The 22,774-nt window shown below is 44.1% G+C and overlaps 1 protein-coding gene across 1 annotated transcript in view; it reads right to left on the reverse strand.

The window, feature by feature from the left end:
• The window catches only part of CEMIP2 (cell migration inducing hyaluronidase 2), a 360,647-nt gene that overhangs the window by 36,076 nt on the left and 301,797 nt on the right, over positions 1–22,774 (reverse strand). The window contains exons 18-19 of the mRNA XM_078675757.1: positions 15,003–15,211; positions 8,276–8,461 (exon numbers count right to left, since the gene is read on the reverse strand). Coding sequence (XP_078531883.1) covers positions 8,276–8,461; positions 15,003–15,211 — 395 coding nt within the window. The remainder of the gene's footprint in view (positions 1–8,275; positions 8,462–15,002; positions 15,212–22,774) is intronic.

A 22,774-nucleotide genomic window follows, 5' to 3' on the forward strand; every position in this document is an offset into this window, starting at 1 on the left:
AGTCGAAAGTACCTGGCAAGCTAATACCCCGTCCCAGATGTTACAGATGCTCCAATATCACCAGAATAGAATCAGAGAAGAACAAGAACATGAAAGGAAACGTATGAAAGACACGAAAATGAAAGTACTAGTTGCACAATCTGTTCCTCAAGACAGTCAGAAAAGGGGTCCAAATCAAGCCAGTCATCCTGCAGCTCCCGTTAAAGGGAACTGCATTTATTGTAAACAGCCAGGTCATTTTATAAACGAATGTGCAGTTCTGAAACACAATATAGCTACCGGTAAGACTAAAGAAAGACCACGTCCGCCAAGACAAGAACAAGTTTCACAGACTTCTCAGCCACAGAATGCACCACAGACAGTTACAGCACCGCAGCCTATCGCTGCAACACATCATGTTACACAGCAGATGTACCAGTATGCTCAGTCCGAGTATCCAGAGTATCAGCCATATTCATGAAACAGCCTAGAGAGGGAGGTAGGCTTGCCTCTCATCGAGATACCTGTAGATCAAGAAGGTCCCTATGTTCACAGTCAAGTATTAGGGAAAGACAGAAAGTTTCTGATTGATACAGGGGCAAGTAGGACCACTATTAGTCACGCCGAAGTTCCAGGGGCTCCGCTCTCAGGCTCAAGAAATGTTTCCCTTGGATTTTCAGGAAAACCTATCGTAAATGAAATATCAAAGCCAGTTACTCTAGAAGTAGGTCCATTGTCCCGCACTACTGATCTGTTACTTACTAAGTCATGTCCAGAAAATCTATTAGGCATTAAAACACTGAAAGAGTTAGGTGCAGTTATATGCTGTTCCCCAGAGGGAATACGATTGTTCCTACGTGACTTCAAGGGTCACTATGTATTACGAGATTTTGATCCTAGATTGTCTAATGTTCCGCAGCATCTATGGGCGCAAGGTCCAACTGATGTTGGCTTTATGCAAATCACACCCCATCGTGTGACTCTCAAGCCAGGTGTAGTCCTGCCACGAATCAGACAGTACAGATTGCCACCTGAGGCTGTAGCAGCCTTATCCAAAATTATTGACGAGCTCATGGCTCAAGGAGTAGTTGTAGAAACTGACTCCAATGTATGCAATTCTCCGATCATTCCTGTCATGAAACGTACTGATCCAAATGCACCTCCAGTATATCGATTAGTGATTGATCTCCGAGAACTTAATAAATGTATTATTCCCCAGTATCCAGTCGTCCCAGATATCTCTTCCCTGTTGACAGCCATTGATTCAGAAGCTTCATTCTTTACTGTCATAGACCTCAAGAACGCATTTTTCAGTGTCCCCATTCATCCAGACAGCCAGTTCCTTTTCGGATTTTGTTTAAACGGAAGGAGCTATATGTTCACACGAGCTCCTCAAGGTTTCACAGAAAGTCCTAGTATTTACAGTCAAGCACTCAAGAGACAACTAGACAACATTCACATGCCAACTGACACTGCCCTGCTCCAGTACGTCGATGATCTACTGATCACAGCCCGTTCTGAATGTGCTTGCGAGCGAGCATCCCTTACAGTCTTGTATTTCCTAGCCGAGATGGGGCACAAGGTGTCCCCTTCTAAGCTTCAATTCTGTGTCCAGCAAGTGGTCTACTTAGGACACTTACTGTCCAAGAGGGGTAGGCAGTTGACACCAGACCGTATTCAGTTAATAGCGAGTCTTCCTCAGCCCAAGACCCAGAAGGAGGTACGTGCTTTTATCGGCCTTACTTCTTATTGTAGACAATGGATTCCTCAGTATGCATTTCTAGCCAAGCCACTGATACAGTTAACGACACAGGAGGCAGCCGTATCGACTGTCCTCCCTTGGACATCTGAACATACACTTAGTTTCAATGAGTTAAAGAAAGCCCTATGTCAAGCTCCAGTTCTAGCAACACCGAACTACAGTAAGTCTTTTACACTTTTCGTCACTGAACGCGAAGGTACAGCATTATCTGTCCTCACACAAGATCAAGCAGGACAATATAAGCCCTGTGCTTATTTTTCGAGCACATTAGATCCTGTAGCCCAGGCTCTGCCTGCGTGCCTCAAGTCAGTTGCAGCCACAGCACTAGCTATCAGACAAAGTGATTCCATAGTATTAGGACACTCCCTGACAGTACAGGTTCCACACTCCGTGGAAGTTCTTTTAAACCGAACACAAACTCAGCACTTGACAATTGCACGTTTAACAGGTTATGAATTGACACTGTTCCAGCCACACATAGAAATCAGACGCTGCAACGTTTTAAATCCTGCTACACTGTTACCATCAGTTAATTCGAATTCTGCCACACACGACTGTGTGGAAATAGTTAACATCATGACCAAGCCAAGACAAGATCTGACAGATATTCCATTACCAGATCCCGACCTGACACTTTATGTGGATGGTTCATGTATGAGAACAAGTACAGGAGAACTAGTCGCCGCGTATGCAGTGACTACCGACACTGAAGTTATTGAAACACACCGCATTGACACCCTGTCTGCTCAAGCAGCGGAGCTAGTTGCTCTGACTCAAGCCTGCATACACGCCAAGAACCTGAAAGTTAATGTTTACACCGATTCACGTTACGCATTTGGAGTTGTACACGACTTCGGAGTGCTCTGGCAAGAGAGAGGTTTCATGACTTCTCATGGAACCAAGATTCAGCATGGTCTCCTTATTCAGGCTCTGTTAGATGCCATACATTTACCGACATCTATCGCTATCATGAAGTGCAAAGCACATACGAAAGTTACTGACATTATTTCCCAGGGTAATAATCTAGCAGATCGCACAGCCAAGCTTACAGCTCAGACACCAGACATTCCAGTAAATAAGACACCGACACACACTCCAGATCTGACTACATGTATGACAGTTAAGGACCCTACTCAAGATGTCATAGATATCCAGTTACATGCTACTCCCGATGAAATCAAGAAATGGTCCGAACAAGGAGGGGTCCAGACAGATCAAGGATGGGTAACGAAGGGTAGAACCACATGGTTTCTCCCCGACTCCATGGTTCAAGTCATTATTAATACCGCACATAGTCCAGCACATTTAGGAGAAAAAGCCATGTTAGACAGTATCCAGAACGTTTGGTTCAACAAGCATTTACGAGCTGCAGCCAAGCAGAAAGTCCGTACCTGTATGATATGTTGTCAGTTCAATCCAGGTAAAAGTGTCCCGGTGGAACAAGGTGGATTCCAGCCTCCTGACCACCCTTTTGAAGTCCTCCAGATGGATTACATTCAGATGGAGCGATGTCGAGGTTTCAAGTATGTCCTTGTAGTTGTATGCGCTTTGTCCAGGTGGACGGAGGCATATCCAGTTCCAGATTACACAGCCGCGACCACTGCCAAGCAGTTGGTTCGTGAGTTCTTTCCCCGTTATGGACTCCCTAGAGTCGCATATTCTGACAACGGCCAGCCATTCTCATCTGAACTCATGAAACATGTGTCCCTTTTGTTAGGGTACCAGTGGAAGTTCCATTGTGTACGCCATCCTGAAGCAGCCGGTCTCGTAGAGAGACATAACCAGACTTTGAAAATCCGTATCGCAAAAGTTTGTCAAGAGAAAGGTGTGGACTGGCTAGTAGCTCTGCCAGTTGCTCTGTTTTACATGCGCATGGTCGCACATTCCAGATCAGGTCTGTCCCCGTATGAGGTCGTTTTCGGCCGCCCCCCAAATATGTGGGGTACACCTAGACCCCGAAGTATTACCGATGTTTCAAGTAATATGCTGACAGATTACCTAGCTTCCTTGATGTCTGCCCTCAACTCTTGTCGTTCACAGGTTGCTGCCGCATTTCCAGACAATACCGAGGTGGCACCGCATGAAATCGTTCCAGGATCCATGGTTCTTGTCCGGAATTTCGATCGCTCAAGTCCGCTAGAGCCTCGCTGGAAGGAGCCCCGACAGGTCCTCCTGGCCACCCGTATAGCCGTGAAGTTGGAGGGACGCAAAGGCTGGGTGCATCTTTCGCATATTAAAAGATTTAATGGACTGGCACCTGTCTCAAAGAACATTTCCGAAGATTCAAAGGACTGCCAAAGTTCTATTCTTAAGGACTGTCCCGCAAAAGACAATGATACTGCACCCTCCCTGTTAGAGAAAACTCCGCAACAGGAGTATAAACTCAAGTTAAGGTCTAGTAAAATAAGTCAGCCAGTTTGATTGTCTAAGTCCTCCCCTAGGTGAAACGGTTAGACTGTTTCTGACATGTATAAAATAGACCCCCATAGTGAGAGAGGTAGTCAAAACTCAATCCGATGTATCGTTTTTCTATGTTTCATATTATTTCTCAGTATTATGATTTCCTGCACCAGTTATGCATTTTATCTGTATTTTCCAGTTTCTCATGTAAATAAGTCTTCCAATGCTACAGTAGAGCACACGTTTAGTGATCTACCTCCTCATGAACTCTCTTACCGCCTCGCTATGCGTAATAACTCTTTCATCCGCATGTTACATTATTCACACCAGACCAGCAATGCTACTAATTGTTGGGTGTGTGGTCGACTCCCCCCTTTCCAGACACCGAAGGGAGTTCTGCCACTCTTTCCTTATCCATTTTCACATAATGGTTCGTGTGGAGCATGGTCCACGTTAACGTCATCCTCAACAGATATGTCTTTTCTTAACAGTACATGTTTCCCAGACAAGCAAGGTCTTCCCCACAGAACAGGGTTAGATCTAGAAAACGAAGTTTACAATTTAGGTAATTATTCTTCGAATTTCATGGTCCTGAATGTTCAGTCTGATTCCACTCCAGACTTACCTGCTATTTCAGTACTACCAGTCAAAGGCGAATTATGTGTTAGAAATAATGGTTCCGTACATGTAGGACACAGCGATTGTACTACTATTGTCAAATATAGTGACAGTGGGAAATCTATTTTCAAAGCTTCACGTCATTCTTATTTTATTTGTGGTCAGACCGCATATGTTCGTCTGCCCCTCGATTGGGAGGGAACCTGTTACATTGCCTTCCTACTGCCACCAGTTTTCCTAGCCCCATCTGATTATCACAGAAACACACATCTAGTACACATTAGACATAAAAGGGAGGTCGAGTCCCCGATTGTCGATTATACTGAAACTGCTCTAGAACAGTATACAGATTTCAACAGAGGTTTCTTTTTCTTTATAGGACCTATCCAGAATAGTAAGCTAATCCGTAGGTTAACCAGAACCCTTGAAGTAGTAGTCAATGAGACTGCCTCTGCCCTAGGTAACTTAACTGAAGAGCAATCTGCTATGAGATTTGTCGTTTTACAGAATCGTCTCGTCCTTGACGTCATATTGGCCGATAGGGGCGGGGCCTGTAGAGTCATCGGATCTAGTTGCTGCATTTTCATTCCAAATAACGCGCCGTCTGTTTATTCAGCTATAACCAGACTCCATAAAATTGCCCATCTGTTACACCAAGATCCAGGCACCTGGACGTGGTCCGGTTGGTTCTGGAACATAGTTTCCGCCTGGGGATGGAAAGTATTGTCATTTCTAGGTATTGCAGTAGCGATCATATTCAGCTGCTGCCTCTGTATACAATGTGGCCCTGCGATTTGCGGCATTTGTGCTACCTCTTGTATTCCTAGTCCCAAGCCCCGTTCTAAATCCCGTTCCAGGATAATTCGAGACGAGCAAATGATACTGTATGAAATGATAGATGGTATCATGAATATTGATGTTTCCTGATGGAAACGTAGTGACAAGGAGGGAATGTGGAAAAGTAAATTTTGCCATGTTTTGTGTCACTACGAGTCCTCCATCATATGTTATCTGTGCATGATTAATATGCATATGTATTCCCTATGTTCGATTAATGACGCAATTACAGTTGTGTCCACCTCTAGTATGTCAGTTTCCAGTTCTCGTGAATACTACGAATATCAGGCCTATGTAAAGTTACGTTGCCACGTTTCTCAGTGTGCACGTTATTCCATTGTAAAGTCCCCGTTTCTAGGCCTCAGAAGGGCCTGGACACCAGATTCAGCTCCTGTCTCCTGTCTCCTGAAGCCTCGCTGAGGAGCGATACAGCCCCCACCTGTATCCTCGACCCTTCACTTACTTCCTGCCTCGCAGTGCCCGGCTCAGCCTGGCTCTGCCTCTGAGTCTGCCAAGAGTATGTTATGATTCCAGTTATCAGTTCAGTCCTCCTTCTCTGCATTCCTAAGCTACTGAACTGCATCAATAGTTTCCGTCATTGTCTAGCCTTTCCGTCTCCATGTAAGAGAAATACTGTATTAATGGTCATTTAATATTCTTCATCATGCACTACATGTAGAATAATGCATGCTCCAGTCTTAGAGTCCGTTAGCCTCTCCCCTCCTGACTCTTAGTTCATATCAACATGTTCTCAAAACATCAGATACTAAATACTGCTTAGGTACATGTCGCCCTGACTCTCCAGACTTCAGTCTCTGCTCCTAGCACAGAGTTCGTAGCCCCCAGCTTCTCCTAGTAACACGTCATTGCCAGTTTGCGCGCACCATTAGGTCAGAGGTCCCGGCTCCTTAGGTAGCCCCCTCCATGTCTCCGCCCCATTCATGACATATTCTGTTACGTTTGCATCACATGTCTATGTATACGCCCTGTTACACCCACTTTCACCCTTATCTTTCGCGACTGCTATTGACCACACCCACTGCTCCGCCTATCCTATGTACTGTAATGCAACTGTTTTAGTATATATGTTCGTGTATTGTTATTAAAAGTCAGCGCGCTCATCCCAGATCCTGCCCCGGCAGCTGCCGGGCCCTGCCATCCTATTCCTGTGCAGGTTGTCCTGTTCCTGTCCTTATGCTGTATTAAACCTGCAAAACTCCTACTACCTCGAATCTTGACTCTTATTTATTGAGCTATCTGTTATTCATTTAAGCATTCAAAAATAGAGGTATTATTTATTTATTTACCACACAAGGATTCATTGTTTGGGTACAGGGGCTCAAGTGTCATGCCAAACACATTAATCTACAGCTACAAAGTGATCCAAGATTAAACTAGAGAAAGAGGAACGAATGTGACTCGAGTCCATGAACAACATTTTCTGTTCAATTTAGTCCCCTCTAGAATGTTTAGAAATTGGAGTTTTCAAAGTATCACTTAAAAAAAGTAGACACATTTTTTTCTGCTTCTCGTGTTATGTTACTAACAAAATAGCTTCAGTGACCAAAACTCATCCAGCAAACACTGGAGAGTTTCAACTGAAATCTGGCCCAATAACAGCAATGTCCTCCACTAGCTCACAGCTGTTCAAAAGAGACTCCTGTCTGAACAGAGAAGATAAGTGCATCCTTTCTCACCCTCTATCCAAGACTAGTCAGTTGAGGTCGTATTACAGAGAGTGCCTCGGGGGTGCCCCGTGGCACTTGGGTATTACAGCAGGGGCCACAGACGCTTGTGCGTCCACTTCTGTAATATCAATAGTGCTGGCGCCAGCGCTACCTGCAGGGGGTGGGTCCTAATCTGCAAGGGGGTGTGCCTCATGCAAATGAAGGAATTCCTTTGCCTCTGCCACCTAAAACGTGGCACAATGTCAGTGCACTCCCTGAGAGCAGTCCTCTGCAAGGGGCCATATGAACCCCCAGACATCCCCTTGCAGGCGGGTGCAGTCACAGACTGCACCAGCCTGCAAGGGGATCTCTAAACTCTTTAAAAGCGCAGACGGGCTGCTGTCTGCACTGTGAAAACACGGACCAGCTTTAAAGCAGCTGCTCTGTTTTCCACCTGAATGCCCTCCTTCCAGGACAGAGTACGTTCGTGCAAACAATGAAAATGTGCCTTTACTGTATTACGGCCCTAGGTGTCATACCTGAAGTTGCCTTTTTACCTTAAAGGACACATTAGATTACGAATATATAAGGACTGCTGTTACAGAAAGGAAAACTAGATTTAATTAATATGTCAAATTCTCATTGAATACCGTGAAGCGATTTACAGCAAAGAAAATAAATAAATCGATCTTCGAGATGGCACACAGCGTTTTTTTTTTTCATTTAGAATTTTTTTTTCATTTTAGATCAGGAGTACTCTAGAACAATTACATTTCTAAATCTCAGCCACAAGATTATTGTCTTATGAACAGACATAACATCACAATGCAAGGAGAATACTCAAGATTTTGGAAAATAAGTGAGAAATTATTACATATGATGTGCAACGGCATTCCATTACTGGCAGTACTATATAAAGTACGGTTTTTCAATCTAAAAATCCCTAGAACACCACTGTAACAGAATTCATAGGATGTATTATATCTTATATCACATAAATAGAAAATATTACCCAGTGGTGGAATCAAAATAAAACTTCTTTTCTGATCGCTTTTTCTCTAATTCCTCCATCGTAGAGACTGATGTATATTCCTCCATACTGTGAGAAAGCGCAGTAGTCTGCCTCTGGACAATGTCCGACGATACTTGGAAAGTGGTGTTTAAGGGGTAACACAGGCCAATCCGAATCCAGTCATTCCTGAAAATAAAGTGCAGTCAGTCCAATGTATCTAAAACATATACCGGTCTGATAATAAAGTGTATTAGCTTTGAAAGTAATATAGGCTATCTTTTTTGGTGCTTAAGTGGCCCACTGTGCAGTTGTCTTTAAATAGATTAGGGAGTTGTGCAATAGTTGTTCTCAATTCTTCTAGTTTATTGTCATTTCAAGTAGTCAAACAGTGCTTCCTAGAGCCCTCCTCTTATCAACTGTAGGTCAAGCATTGGTAAACTTTTAAGTACAGTTTAACAACTGTACAAAAGGTCTGCATGGCATAGTAAGAGGAGTTTCAGGTATGGAGAGGTTAAGCTGCCAAATAAGAAACACCTTCACCATTAACAATGACATTTGGCAGAGGAATTGGCACAAGTTGCTCATTTTTTAAGTACAGTGATCTTAAAGGTCTGTTACAATTAATTTGATTTCTCTGATAGCAAGAGGCCAAGTCATCTACACACAGAATCTTAATCACGCACACAATGGACTGGTTTTTCTAGAAGCCAGAAATCAGACAATCTTAAGTATTTTGGATGCACTTAAGATGTTTAATTTGGTAAGTTGGCAGAACCTCATAGATCAAAATAGGGGCTAGCTAGCTAGATTGCCTGCTAGACTCAGGCACGCACAACTATTTAACGATTTACATATGTTTAAATCAGTTTAAACATGAAACAAAGCGTAATAATCAATTGTGTCCATTTTATTTTTACGAAAAGATTTATATAATCTTTTAGTGAATATTCTGTTCAACAATTTCACATAGTCAAAAACACAACTTCACTGTAATTCTCAATGAACACAAAAAATACAATTAAATGAATGTGGTTTTCTTTCTTTTAAGCAATGCAGATGTTGATAGCCCAATGCATTTCCAAAAGTTCACAAGAGTTTGGAGAATCCCCCGTTCCGACCTATTGTGTCGGGATGTGGTTCACTCTACGAACCAGCTGGAAAAATAATAGATCACTGTCTTCAACCACTGATTCAAATGTGGCACACGTATATTCAAGACACAGTGAACTTTATTCTTAAACTAGAGAATATAACTTTACTAACAGAGAAGGAATATTTATTGTGCACGATTGATGTAATATCACTATACACATCTATTGCCCACTCCGAGGGTTTGGAAGCACTAGAATGGTTACTATTGCAACACCCAAACACTACAATAAATCCAATTTTCCTACTTGAACTGACTCACTTTTGCCTTCATCATAGTATTTTGAATGGTCAGAAATTCTTTGTTCAACTGAATGGTACTTCGATGGGTTTTGCAGGAGCTCCTGCCTTAGCCAAAATGTTTATGGCGAAGTATGAAGATGAACACATTTTTTCAGAATGATGATTGGAAAGAAGATTTAAAAAGTTTTTGCAGATACATTGACGATATTTTTATTATTTGGTCTGGCACGGAAAATAAACTGATTCAAAACATCAATAATTTGAATACTAAAAACCCAAGCATACAGTTTACTCACTCAATCAATAGACACAAAGTAGCATTTTTAGATGTTCTGGTTGAAATATGCAATCAATTGACCACAAGCCTGTACCAGAAAACAACAGACAAAAACAGTCTTCTGCACTATCGCAGCTTTCATCCTCAAATCTTTTAAACAACTTACAATATTCTCAATTTTTGAGATTGAGCAGTATAGTTTCTAATGAAGATGATTGTTATAAGAATATTCTTGAATTCAAAACAAATTACGAGAAACGTGGGTACCCAGCACAACTTCTTGGTAATTTAGCAACACGAGCATTGAAACTAAATCGAAGGACACTACTAATGAAAAAAGATAAAGTAGCCACCAAAAGGAACGTGTTTGTATCGAAATTTTCAACTAATTCAACAAAAATTAAGAACATCATTAATAAAAGATGGGAACTTTTACAGTTGGAACCTGATTTTCATGATATTTATTTAGAACGCCCATTATTTCCATACACAAGAACCAAGAATTTGAAGGAGTTACTAAGCAGCAAAAAATCAGTTTCTTAAAGTGAGACATTTGGAATGAGACGGTGTACTAATTGTTTACATTGTAACAATGTTACTTTGTGTAACACCATTTCTCACTCTGCACACAGGAGAAAATATTAAATTACGATACAAAGGAGACTGCAACACAAGTAATGTTGTTCATGCGATTAAGTGTCCATGTGGATTACTATATGTAGGCAAAACTGTGAGAAAACTAAAAACATGAATCTCAGAACACAAGAGTCGGATACGCAATAAAGTTATTTCTTCTACATTAGCCACACATTGGACAGAGAAACACCCCACGATAGCCCAGTTGCGGTTCCAGATAATTGAGGCAGTTAGGGTTCAAGTTGGTGTAGATATAAACAAAAGATTACTCCAGAGGGAGACATTTTGGATTAAACGTTTGAGTACTATGACCGTATGGAAATGAGTTGCTTTCTATAAACAGATACATGATGCCTACAGATTGATAACCAGCAAATGTGTTTTCATGAATAGGAATACAATCTTATTTAACTTTTTATTTTTATTAATTTTGTCACTTAATTTTTAAATTTCTTTCTTCATTTTCTTTCAGCACTGCTTGCGTATTAGAGTCTTTTTTGCGCCGTAATTTGCTACTCGACCTATAACGGGATTACGTTTTTTGAGTTGTGCACTATTGACATAAGTGCAGGGTTGCGATCAGTAACACATTGTTTTTGGTATTATATTCATCTGTTCGCTTTTGGCCAGCTTTGTTCTCTCCAGCGAGTGTTATGGGTAACTGGAGGAAGTTTTTCATTGTACGCCGCAAAATACTGAAGATTGGTAATGTTTTGTTAATAAAGTTTTTTGTCCATGGTGTACTGGATTCCATGACATTCACGTGATTACGTGAGTCTACTGGCACCAAGCGCTGTTAAATACGTAACTCTTTCACATTGTCACATGACCGGATGATCTTGGCATTCATGGCGTTCATGGCGACTATCTTGGCGGCGTTTGTTTCCAAGTTTTAAGGTATGCACCAGAGTGTAATGCAATAGTCTTGGGCTAACGTTCTACTTTGACTACAGTCCTTGGTTTTGCCTTTTTGTCTACAGATATTGTTATCACACGAAAATGTCTCGTCGAGTGGAACTCTTTTTAAAGGAGTGTAATCAATCACGGTACGTGAGGGCACAGTCTTGTTCGTTATTGTTAGAACGCGGTCGCTATGGAATTATGTTCTTATTGTTTGAGCTCCCTTTTTTTTAAGGTGGGGGCGATATTGACAGAATTTGGACAGTAAGTTGATTTACTGCAGCATGTGCTTTTCATGTTAGAACACCAATTTTGGGTGTTTGTTGGGTGACTTTATATGTTTTTTACTAAACAGAATATAGAAGAATTGAACTACTGAGCAGCACGACTGGAAGGCTGTCTCGTGTTCTATTAAACTCAGAGTAAGTGTATTCTATGTAGCCGTTGCACAATGTTTCACAGAGGTGATGGTTTCTTTTTACGTTGTTCTCACTATTCATGATTTTTTGACACAGCTGGTTTTACATCTGAATATTGGTTATCTTAATATGATGATTGACAACTATTGTGCATAATGTTACAATGATGTATTGTTGAACTTATAGATTCCCCTATGTGCAAAACATTTGTTCATGTTTGATTGTTTTTTTAATTACAGTGTTGCTCCTGTCGAAGGGAAAATGAAAAGTCCCGAAATGCATTGGGCTATCAACATCTGCATTGCTTAAAAGAAAGAAAACCACATTCATTTAATTGTATTTTTTGTGTTCATTGAGAATTACAGTGAAGTTGTTTTTGACTATGTGAAATTGTTGAACAGAGTATTCACTAAAAGACTATATAAATCTTTTTGTCAAAATGAAATGGAAACAATTGATTATTACGCTTTAAGTTTCATGTTTAAACGGATTTAAACATATGTAAATTGTTAAATAGCTGTGCGTGCCTGAGTCTAGCAGGCAATCTAGCTAGCTAGCCCCTACTTTGATTTACATTAGAGTGTATAGGTGCACTCAATCAGATCAGCACACTGATCGAAAGATAGAGTATAAACCAGATCATTTACAAATATAAAACAAGGAGTGCATAGACCACCCCCTTACAGAACTTCATAGATGGCATTACATTTGACCATTGTAGGACTAATCGAAACTCTCACCAGTAAAAGATGGTTCTAACAAAGAAAGAAAGGCAAAGTATTTTCTTGCAACTAAAATGTGATAATAGAGTATTCTACAAGTGTCCAACCTTGTAAATTCATGCTGGATCCCATAACACCCTATACATTTCTCATTGCTTTCTCAATTGAAAAAAATGCTTACAAAAGTAAAGGAGGTAAGTGGATCGAGTAAAATATATTCAGATCCTGGAGCCACGATCTCAGTGTTAATGCATATCGGCTTCAAGCTACTCTCAACTCATTCACGATTTCAAAACTGGCAGGACCCCTCAAAAAATGTGTGTGAGAGAGATCAAGAAGCTGCAATATATCTTATATTGTGAAAAGATATTCTGTGGCATACCTAAAAGTAGACTGTGCTGAGCAAATTATAGTCCATGAGGTAGCCTGGAGTGTTGTACATTATTCAAAACTATCCATTTTTGATAAACCAACGAGAAACTATGTGGAGAAAAATCTAAATTTCAAATGCCCCAGAAATACAAAGAGGTGATCAGAGGAAGGCTCTCGAATCATGGTGGAGAGATATGATAGGATCCCCATTCATGTATCCAACAGCACAGCATTTCCTAGTGGTCTTGAGGCGAAGGGACGACCAAATGACTTCAAACTTATTAAGTTCTCAAGGCATGTTCAACAAGCAAGGGTGGCTGAAGGAACTGGGGACTGCTTAGGACAACTGAATGAAAAAATGAGACTTACACTGTAAGCATCTGTTCATAAGAAGTAGTGCTGTAGACTCATATGCTTTGTACACTCTGGCCATGTAGTGTTTGGCTCAAATAATTTCACGTCTTAATGAGCTACAACACCCCTATTATCCTAGTAGTACAGGGCGTCTCTGCTCACCTGGAAAGCTGAAGCCTGAAGGGCATTAGGGGGTGTGTGCAGACTCTGAGCAAAGACATCACCTCATATTTTGTTTACTCATGGTGCAGTGGGCTACCTGGTTGGGGTATTCTACTTGTGTGGTTTAACAAGCTATTGTGGCTCCACTTACAGGTTTGACTAAGAAAGCATACTTGCTACTGCTTGAGTATCAGGACATTAACTAGTATACAGAAAGCTCATGTCTTCAAAAGGTTTAGAGCCTTTCCACTTTACCAGTGCACTTGTTACTAAGGAAAAACATTCAGTTTACACCTGTGCGACACAGCCGGGATTTCGTTTTTGTGTTAATGTCATTGACAATTCCCGACAAACATACTATAAAGGTTATATAAATGTTGCACCATTTTTATGTGAGTGATATTGCAACAAGTTCTTAAAGTTCATTTTCCTAGCTTACACTGCCCACTGAAACTGGACCCCAACTAACTATCGTTTTAGAGCAAACAACAACTATGTGGGTTCTGGCCCTAGATGAGCAAAGGTTACTGTAGGAGAAAACAGTTATTTAATAGTCACACTTAAGTCACACTCGTGGTTTTTCAGTAAATGCATCTTATTTTACCAAAGCGCTTTCTCAGTGGGCGTCGACAACCAGTGTGTCTGCAGTGAGATGATTAAGCCACTTTTCGAGAATGCCCCATAACATAGTGCCATTGATAGATTTAGACTTATTTAAATAACAAATTCCTGCTTTGCAGGCATCCCAAATGTTGAGAGTTCCCTTAATTCTTCTACAGGATCCTTAAATTGGATTGCTTTTATAAATCTGTGTCCAAAGATGAAATGGTATATCGCCTTTGTGCAGGATATTGTATCTGCTCCGGACACTTCCTGTTCACTATGTATCTGGAATTTGATGGCATAAGTTGCCACATAATGCCAATACATGCATCTGAGCACATTAGTTGCCATTATGAAAGCAGTACATTGGCATAAGATGCAAAGCATTGTTTTAACGCAACACTATAAACATACAAACGGCCTCCCACACAGCCACAGATATACCAAAACACATCCCAAATTGCATATCTACCGACCCGTGCTGAATACATTATAATCTTGATTAAAGTGACCAGATGGATCAAAAGAATTGGCACCATTCTACAGTACGTGGTTATATGTGCCACAGTGCTCCAAAAGTATTTTTTGAGAATTTGAAAATTAATAAACAAAGATCACTGGCACATATTCTTGCTTGAGAAAAAGAAAAATGTCTGCAAACCGAAGCAAAAAATGAATAATTGTACAAATGTATTATACCCTACTATCAAGTGTATAAAAGAGTAGCTTCGCGTCATGTTTAACGAAGAGTTAGAGGAAAGATAGTTGTTGAAAATTTGTTTTGAAAGTGATAGAAAAATGACTATCTGCAGCTACTCATTAATGTCACTAAATATCTAGGAGGAATATAAAATAAAAAGAAAATAAATTACAAGTGTTAAATATCTCACCTGTCGAAGTTAATGAGGTAAAGAAACGTGGTTTGTGGAGATTGTCCATTCCAGTGAATCGTATATGATTTTTGCAGCATCACAACTGGCTGATACTGTTGGTAGAGAGCCCGCTGATTGATGCCTCTTAACGACATGGGCTTGGAGGGGTACTCGTCCCTTGTAATCATCATAGTAAGATTCTGAGGATTCCAGGTTTGCACATATATCTTTGGAATAAATTGTTAAAGAAAAGAGTTGCTTAATAATTTGTGAAGTTCATACATAAATCAGGTTACAATTTTGTTAAGCAAAAAATAAATGAAAATCCTTCTGCAGCAACAACTGTCAAAGACTATGCAAATGGAATCACACATGAAACAAAAAAAATGCACTTAAATGAGTCGCATGAAAAGGCAAAAGAGGACAATGATACTCTCCCTGTAAACATGTAAACATCTGTTTGTGACATGTAGGGCTGTAGATTCACATGATCTGCATACTCCTGCTATCTAGAGTTGGGCTTGGACGTGTAGAACTTGTTTTTCTTCAAAGAAGTATTTTGAGTCACAACGTACAGCGACTCCTCCTATGACTGGTAATGAAGCATGGGCAGGGGCTCCATCGTTAGATTGTTTTACCGCAAGGCGGATGGAGATGGAACATACAAGTGACAGAAGTTGACCATGCAAGTGAATGTTAAAATGGAAAGTAACGCAAAAAGATCTGCAAAAACCAAAGGCTTCCGGGGAGGTGGGTGGAAATCTACAGCACTACATGCCCAAAACAGAAGGTTACAGGGTAATGTTTACCTTCTTTGCATGTGTATCTGTAGATACACATGCTCTGCATAGTCTGCAAATCAGTTTTCCCCTAAGCGGTGCTTAGCCAAAGGATGTTGCAGAGGATTATAAGAGTGTACACACTACTGCCTGCCCCACCTGAGCTTGCTGCTGTGCTAGTACAGCCACACAATATGTTTGGTGAACATGGGTGGTGTGGACCTCCTAGCTGCCTTACAGATATCAGCTATGGGGTTGTTAGGCAGGAAAGCCATAGAGGAAGGCTTCTTGCTTGTAGAATGCAGCCTAGGGGAACCAGGGAGCTGTCTTTTGGCTTGGCAGGTCTAAATGCTCTTGACTAACCAACGAGTGATCCCGATTTTGAAATGGCACTGCTTTTGTGTGGCCTAGTGTAGGCAACAAATAACTGTTTTGTTTTACGAAATGGTTTCGTCCTGTCATTGTAGTACATGAGAGCCATCTAGATATCTAGCTTGTGAAGGGCCCTCTCTGCATTTGAGTCCTAGTGTAGGAAGAACACTGGGAGCGCCACTGTCTGGCTGGGGTGGAAAGGGGAGACCATCTTCGGCAGAAATGTTGGGCTAGTTTGAACTAACTTAGGGGCCGATTATGATGGCGGACGGACCTGAGTCCGTCCGCCACCATAGAGTAGGAGGGAACCTCCGCATGGCATGCGGAGTTCCCTCCTGTGCAATTAGGATGTGACCGCCACCCTGGCGGTCACATCCTCTATTTTTACCATTGCGGTGGGTGCGGCTTCAAACTGCATCCGCCGCAATGGTAAAAATGCATACACTGCAGATTTCTGCATACAAATGCAGGGGGGTACCATAGGTACCCACCCATGTGCACCCCCCACTGCCCCCCCCTTCACCCAGGGGGCCCGCAACGGGCCCCCGCAGTGAAGTTACACATGCTTTTCCACGGCGGAAAACCAGCCGCGGAAAAGCATTTGTCACAGGCCATCCTAAAATGGCTGACGGTGTCTGAGAGACACCGTCACCATATTAGAGCTTTTCCGCCGCGGTTGTAAGCCAACCGCGGCGGAAAAGCGGCGGACGGAAACCAGGACCCACCAGCCATCCTAATGTGGCGGTGGGTCTTTGGTGGGTCCGCACAGGATTATCCGCATCCTCCGGGCCGGAGGATGCGGAAAATCCTCCATCGTAATAGGCCCCTTACTGTCAACCTTAAAAAAAAAGCTCTTTCAGCGTGAGAGCTTGAATCTCACTCACACCCCTGAGGTGAGTAATTGACGACTAAAAAGGCTACCTTGCATGGCAGAAACTGAAGAAGACACATGTGAAGAGGCTCAAAAGGAGGTTCCATGAGCCCAATGAGGATTACATCGAGGTTCCAGTACGGTGTTAGGGGCAACCTGGGGGGAAGGGGGGGGGGGGGGGAGGGTGAAATAACACACCATGATGAGGGTGAGAGACATCTGCTGTAGCTTCCGGAACAAGGCATGGGCATTTTGCGTAATTTGGGGGTTGCAAACAGATCTACTGTGGGGAACTGCCAACGTTGGAAGTATGGGAGTAAGAAGTGGGAGTGGAGTTCTCACTCGTGGACTTGTTACCACATCCCGCTGAGTAGGTCTGCAAAGTTGTTGTACGCTACCTGATGGTATTCCGCTAGTAGATATACCTTAAGGTGGATCGCCCAACACCTATTGTTCTGCCCTAACATTGAAAGCTGGGGAGAAGGTGTAACCCCTTGTTTCTGAAAGTAATGCATGGCAGTCATGTTGTCAGTTTTGACCAAGACTCTTTTGTGATGTACATGGCAGTAGAAAGGTTTGAGAGTCAGTTGGACTGCCAATAATTCCAAATAATTGATGTGAAATGTCATTAGAACTCGTGTCCACATACTATGTATGGTAATTTCCTTGAAATGCGCCCCCCAGCTTATTAGAGGTATCCGTGGTGATGGTCACTTGGGGAACCGGCTCAAGAAAGGGCCTGCCCTGTAACAGGTTGTTGCTGTTCCACCACTGCAGAGCGATATGTGCTGGCCTAAATCACCACAAGATCCTCCGAGAGACCCTAAATTTGTGAACAAAGTGCAGCCAGGCCCTCTTGAAGTGGGCTCATGTACAATCAAGTGTAGGGAACAATAGCGGTGCAGGAGGCCATCATGCCAAGGAGGTGCATTACTGTCCTGTTAGTTGAAGATCTGACTGAAAAAGGGGCGAAAAGCAGACTGCGCCAGGCGGGTGGAAAGACCCAAGGACTTGACCGTAGCCAGTGAGTCCTTGAAGCGCTCTAGGGCGTTGTCTGCTTTGTCGCGGCCATCAGAGGGCATGTCCATCAAGGTGTTCTGGACATCCCCTGAAAAACCAGTCAACCTCATCCAGGCGTAGCGACGACGCAATACCAACGTTGAAATGGTCCTGCCCAGAGAGTCGGCGGTACCCAACCCACAACCTATCACAAATTTCGCTAATCCCTCCCGGCAGTGACAGCCTGGGAGAGCACTGCCCGGGCCTCCTCCAGACACTGAGGCAGCACTTGCACCACCGTATCCCACACCCAGTGGGAATAACGCCCAAGAGACATGCAGTGTTTATGGACTGCAGTCCTAAGCTGGCGGCAAGATGGTCCAGCTTCTTGGATTCCCTTTCCGGTGGAGCGGTAGGGAAGGCACTCTTGAAAGTGGAGGCTTGGACCACCAAGCTCTCTGGGGTGGGGTGTTGGGAAAGGAAAGAGGGGTTGCCCGGAGGTGGGCTGTGGCGTCGGGCAGTCATCTTGTCCATGGGAGCCCCTGAGTTGAGCCTGGACCACGTACCCAAAAGGATGTCGGTGAGGGCCCGATTAAACAGTAGCAAGGGCTCCTAAGAGCTCACAGCTCATTGAAGAAACTCTGTCAGGAGCTTAGTCCTGACTGGCACTGTAAGAAGCTCGAGATTAAGAGCCTCGGCCGCCCTACACAACACCACTGCGTACGACACTCCCTCCTCCGTAGCCACGGTAGGAGGAGACAACATGCCAAGGTCAGGCAAAGTGTCCAAACCACTGGCATCCCCCAGTTCCTCTCTCCAGTCCTGCTCACTCTCCTGGTCAGCTAGAGGGTCTCCTGACCCCTCCCAGTCCTCCTCCTCAGTATCTGGGTGCCATTCTGGTTAAAAAGGGGCCCCAGGAGTGAACAGGGGCATACAAATCCCTCTCTGTGCCGGATCCGGCGTTGGGCGACGCTGGTCCGGCTCCGGGTCCATGTCGGGATGGAGGCCGGGGACGACGCTGACCGGGGGCTCGACTGTTTTTGAGTGTGGACGTGGTGCCGGAGGAAGAGGCGCCGGTGGAGGTGTAATAAGGTCAACTGGGGCCGATCTGGATCTAGCCCTGGATCCAAGGGAACCTTTCGTCGCTGGAGCTGCCGGCGGAGAAGGCCTAGAGGCACGTCAGTGAGTTCAGGCCGCCCAAAGATGGCGAGAATCGCTTTGTAGAATGTACGAAGCTGGGAGGGAGTCGCTCTGGGTCCCGGAAAGGGAGGAAAACGCGGAGTTGACTCTTTGGGCTCTGCGCATGGAGCCGCAGGAGGGGCACCAGTTGCGACCCTCATCGGGTCGGCTGTACCGACGAGGAGAAGTCGAAGAACGACGATGCTTCTTCGACTTCTTCTTATGCTTTCGACTTACCCGACCCAGAGTGTGAAGACTTCAAGGCTTGGAACCGGAATGGTGGTGGCTCCGTGAGCGGTCCCTCGACCTCCCTCGTGACTAGGGACCTAGAACGGCACAAAGTCGACTGCCGGTGCTCAAGCAGCTTTCGGGACCGCTCCTGCAAAGCTTTCGGGGCATCAACCTCGCAGTCGGAGCACGACTTGGGGTTGTGGTTGCGCTCCAGGCAAAAAAGACACACAGTGCGGATCCGTCACCGACACCATCCGATGACAGGAACTGAATGGCTTGAAACTGGGCATCCCTCGTGCACCTTAGGAGTTGAAGACTCGGAAAAAGAAGTCGACAAAAGTTGAGAAAAAGTTAGTCCGAAAATGACTGAGGTACCGCTCTTCCCGGATCTGCGCTGCTTGGCACAGAAAAAGAAAGAACTGACGTCAGCGCACGAGGGCGGTGTCTAAGTAGCTGCTGTGACGTCATCCTGGCGACCACGAAACTGATGACGGATGCAGAGCTGACCAACGCCACCTTCCGACGAGCAGAGGTACTGCTGATGAAAAAACTTTCCAGTCTGACACCTGGGGTTTGGTCTAGGGTGAGGAATCTATAACTAACGTGTTTCTTCCAGATACTAAATTCTTACTCTGTGGGCGCTTGATAGGCTGTTGTTGGAGGAAAGGTTAGTACCATCTGATTGGCTGGCTACATCATTGCATTTGGCCTAGCCTAGGAATTGGTGGATGTCAAGCTGGGAGGTTAATTCCGTGGTGGAGGAAAGCTAATGCGTACTTAAAAAGTTTGTATTGAGACCTTAAGCAGCTCCGTTTGAGGAGTGATAGTACTAGAGAGCATTAAATGTTGTATTGAAAAACAATGTAATTTTTTATTCTGTGTGTATTTGTAAATTAAGCTTGAATAAGTACCACAATTTATATTTTTTATAATAGACTTTTTGTAATGTATTCCTGTATCACAATTTTCATTTGATAATAATATATTCAAATGGACTAATGAATAATCTAGGTTTTCACATTAAGGTCCTCATTACGATGTCGGTCGGAAAGCATTCTGACTGACTTCGTTTCGAATCATGTCCGACCGACTCTTATATGGGGAGTCCGACTGACAGATTAGGATGCTTCCGAACACCATCGTACCGCCATTGACTTCAATGGGAGTCTGTGTTGCGACCGACAACACAGGCTCCCATTGGGAAAAAAAAGGGGTGGTTGCGGAAAACCTTGCACTCTGTGGTGGGCACCCTGTGATGCTTGCCACACTGTGCATGGTTGTAAAGAGTCGACCCAGGGGTACCTCAAAGGGCTGAACCTGGGGGCCTCCGGGCCAGAGGGGCTCTGCTACGGGCCCACAAAGTGGGTTTCCAACAGCCGATCCGTGTCCGAATCCAACATCATAATTGCTCGATCGGAAACGCAGTCCGTAGAGCTGTACGAGTCGGCTCTGACTGACTCGGTTTCTCCGAATGCCGGCCGGAACCGAGTTGGAAGACCGAACAGTTACTTCCATCATAATCGGGCGGTTGGAAATGTTCCCGGGTTAGTCAGAAACATAGGTTCCGACACGGTTTAGGAAAATCCGTCTGCCGTTTGGAGCCTTTCTGACCGACATCATAATTAGCCCCCCCAAGTCTTTAAGGGTGATCTCTTTGTTACATGAAATATTTTGTTATGCTGCATTGCTTGTTGTAAGAGGGAAGCCATTTTTTTGACTTACTAAGATTTTCTCTTTTTTCATTCACCTTGATTTTTCAGATACTGTAATGGTTGAATAGGATGAACATTTATAAATTAGAGACATTCTTAATCTACAAGAAGAAACTATACAAACATTTCCTATTCTTAATGTATTCAAATGTTGCAGACCTTGCAAAGGGAGCAGCAAATGATTTACAGACACCATAGTTAGAGTCAAGAGAATTTTATTCTAAAAGAGCAAGACAACAAAACACTGCAAAAGGCAACGCGTTGAGGGTTGGAGGCAGAAATGTGTTATGAGACTGACATGGGACGAGGGTAGACCTAATTGAGGAAAACAATACTATTTGAGGTTACCATTCAGCTTCACTTCGGTAGCAATTGTGTACATTTTCTTGGTGTTGCATACTTGTTTTAAGGAGACCCTTTTACTGTATTACTAATTCTTTCCCTTGGACTTGCATCATTACATGTAGTGTAGCATTTTTGTTAATCAGTTTGTGTTGATTACATTGAGTACGATGAGCCACCATATGCGTTTTGTTACTAGGGTTGGTGCAGCAGTTTTACAATCATTCATAATCATTAAAATGTTAGCCTAAGTGCAGACAGATACATGTATGTAAACTAATAATGACTAGCGAAAAACAAACACTGGCAAAGCAAACAGGCCTTTTATTTGGGACCTATTGGCTCTGTCAATTGTTTTAGCCATTCAACAGCATTCCAGGTTTCAGAGCAGCTCCTTTTTGTTTTTACTTTTTAGTTACTGATCAAAGTTGGATTGTTAACTAAATAGAAAAAAAACGTGCAAAAGCCTGGGGGAAGCAACGCTCTGGAAAGCAACATAGGTGGGCACTGGTAGGGGAGCGTATGCAACATGGAAGAACAATCACTCACCGGGTATTACAGCGCAAGTCCGAGGAGCGCCGAGGAGTGCACAGCCTTCCTGTTGCCTGTCACCAGCCGCTTCTACCGCCCGACATCGCGGCGGACCGGGGACTACATCCCCCAGCGGCCCTTGCCGCAGGAAGCCACGCACGCCCAGTCCCGCCCCCGGAGGTGCTCTTAAACCACAGAGAGCCCCGGGGGAGCGGGGGACATGCAATAACTCACTGGTATTACAGCGCAAGTCCGAGGAGCGCCGAGGAGTGCACAGCCTTCCTGTTGCCTGTCACCAGCCGCTTCTTCCGCCCGACATCGCGGCGGACTGGGGACTACATCCCCCAGCGGCCCTTGCCGCAGGAAGCCACGCACGCCCAGTCCCACCCCCGGAGGTGCTCTTAAACCACAGAGAGCCCCGGGGGAGCGGGGGACATACAATCACTCACCGGGTATTACAGCGCAAGTCCGAGGAGCGCCGAGGAGTGCACAGCCTTCCTGTTGCCTGTCACCAGCCGCTTCTACCGCCAGTCATCGCGGCGGACCGGGGACTACATCCCCCAGCGGCCCTTGCCGCAGGAAGCCACGCACGCCCAGTCCCGCCCCCGGAGGTGCTCTTAAACCACAGAGAGCCCCCGCGTCGCGGGACGCGCGCGGGACTGCTCCGGGCTAAGCCCGGGCAAAGGGCGGGCCGTCTGTGGCCATCCGGGGCCGGACGAGGCTGGGCTGGGCCCCCCCCTCTTGCATCCAGCAACAAAAGGTACTGTACATATT

This window comes from Lissotriton helveticus, chromosome 2_1 (genome assembly GCF_964261635.1).
Source record: "Lissotriton helveticus chromosome 2_1, aLisHel1.1, whole genome shotgun sequence".
In the NCBI taxonomy this organism is placed as follows: Eukaryota; Metazoa; Chordata; class Amphibia; order Caudata; family Salamandridae; genus Lissotriton; species Lissotriton helveticus.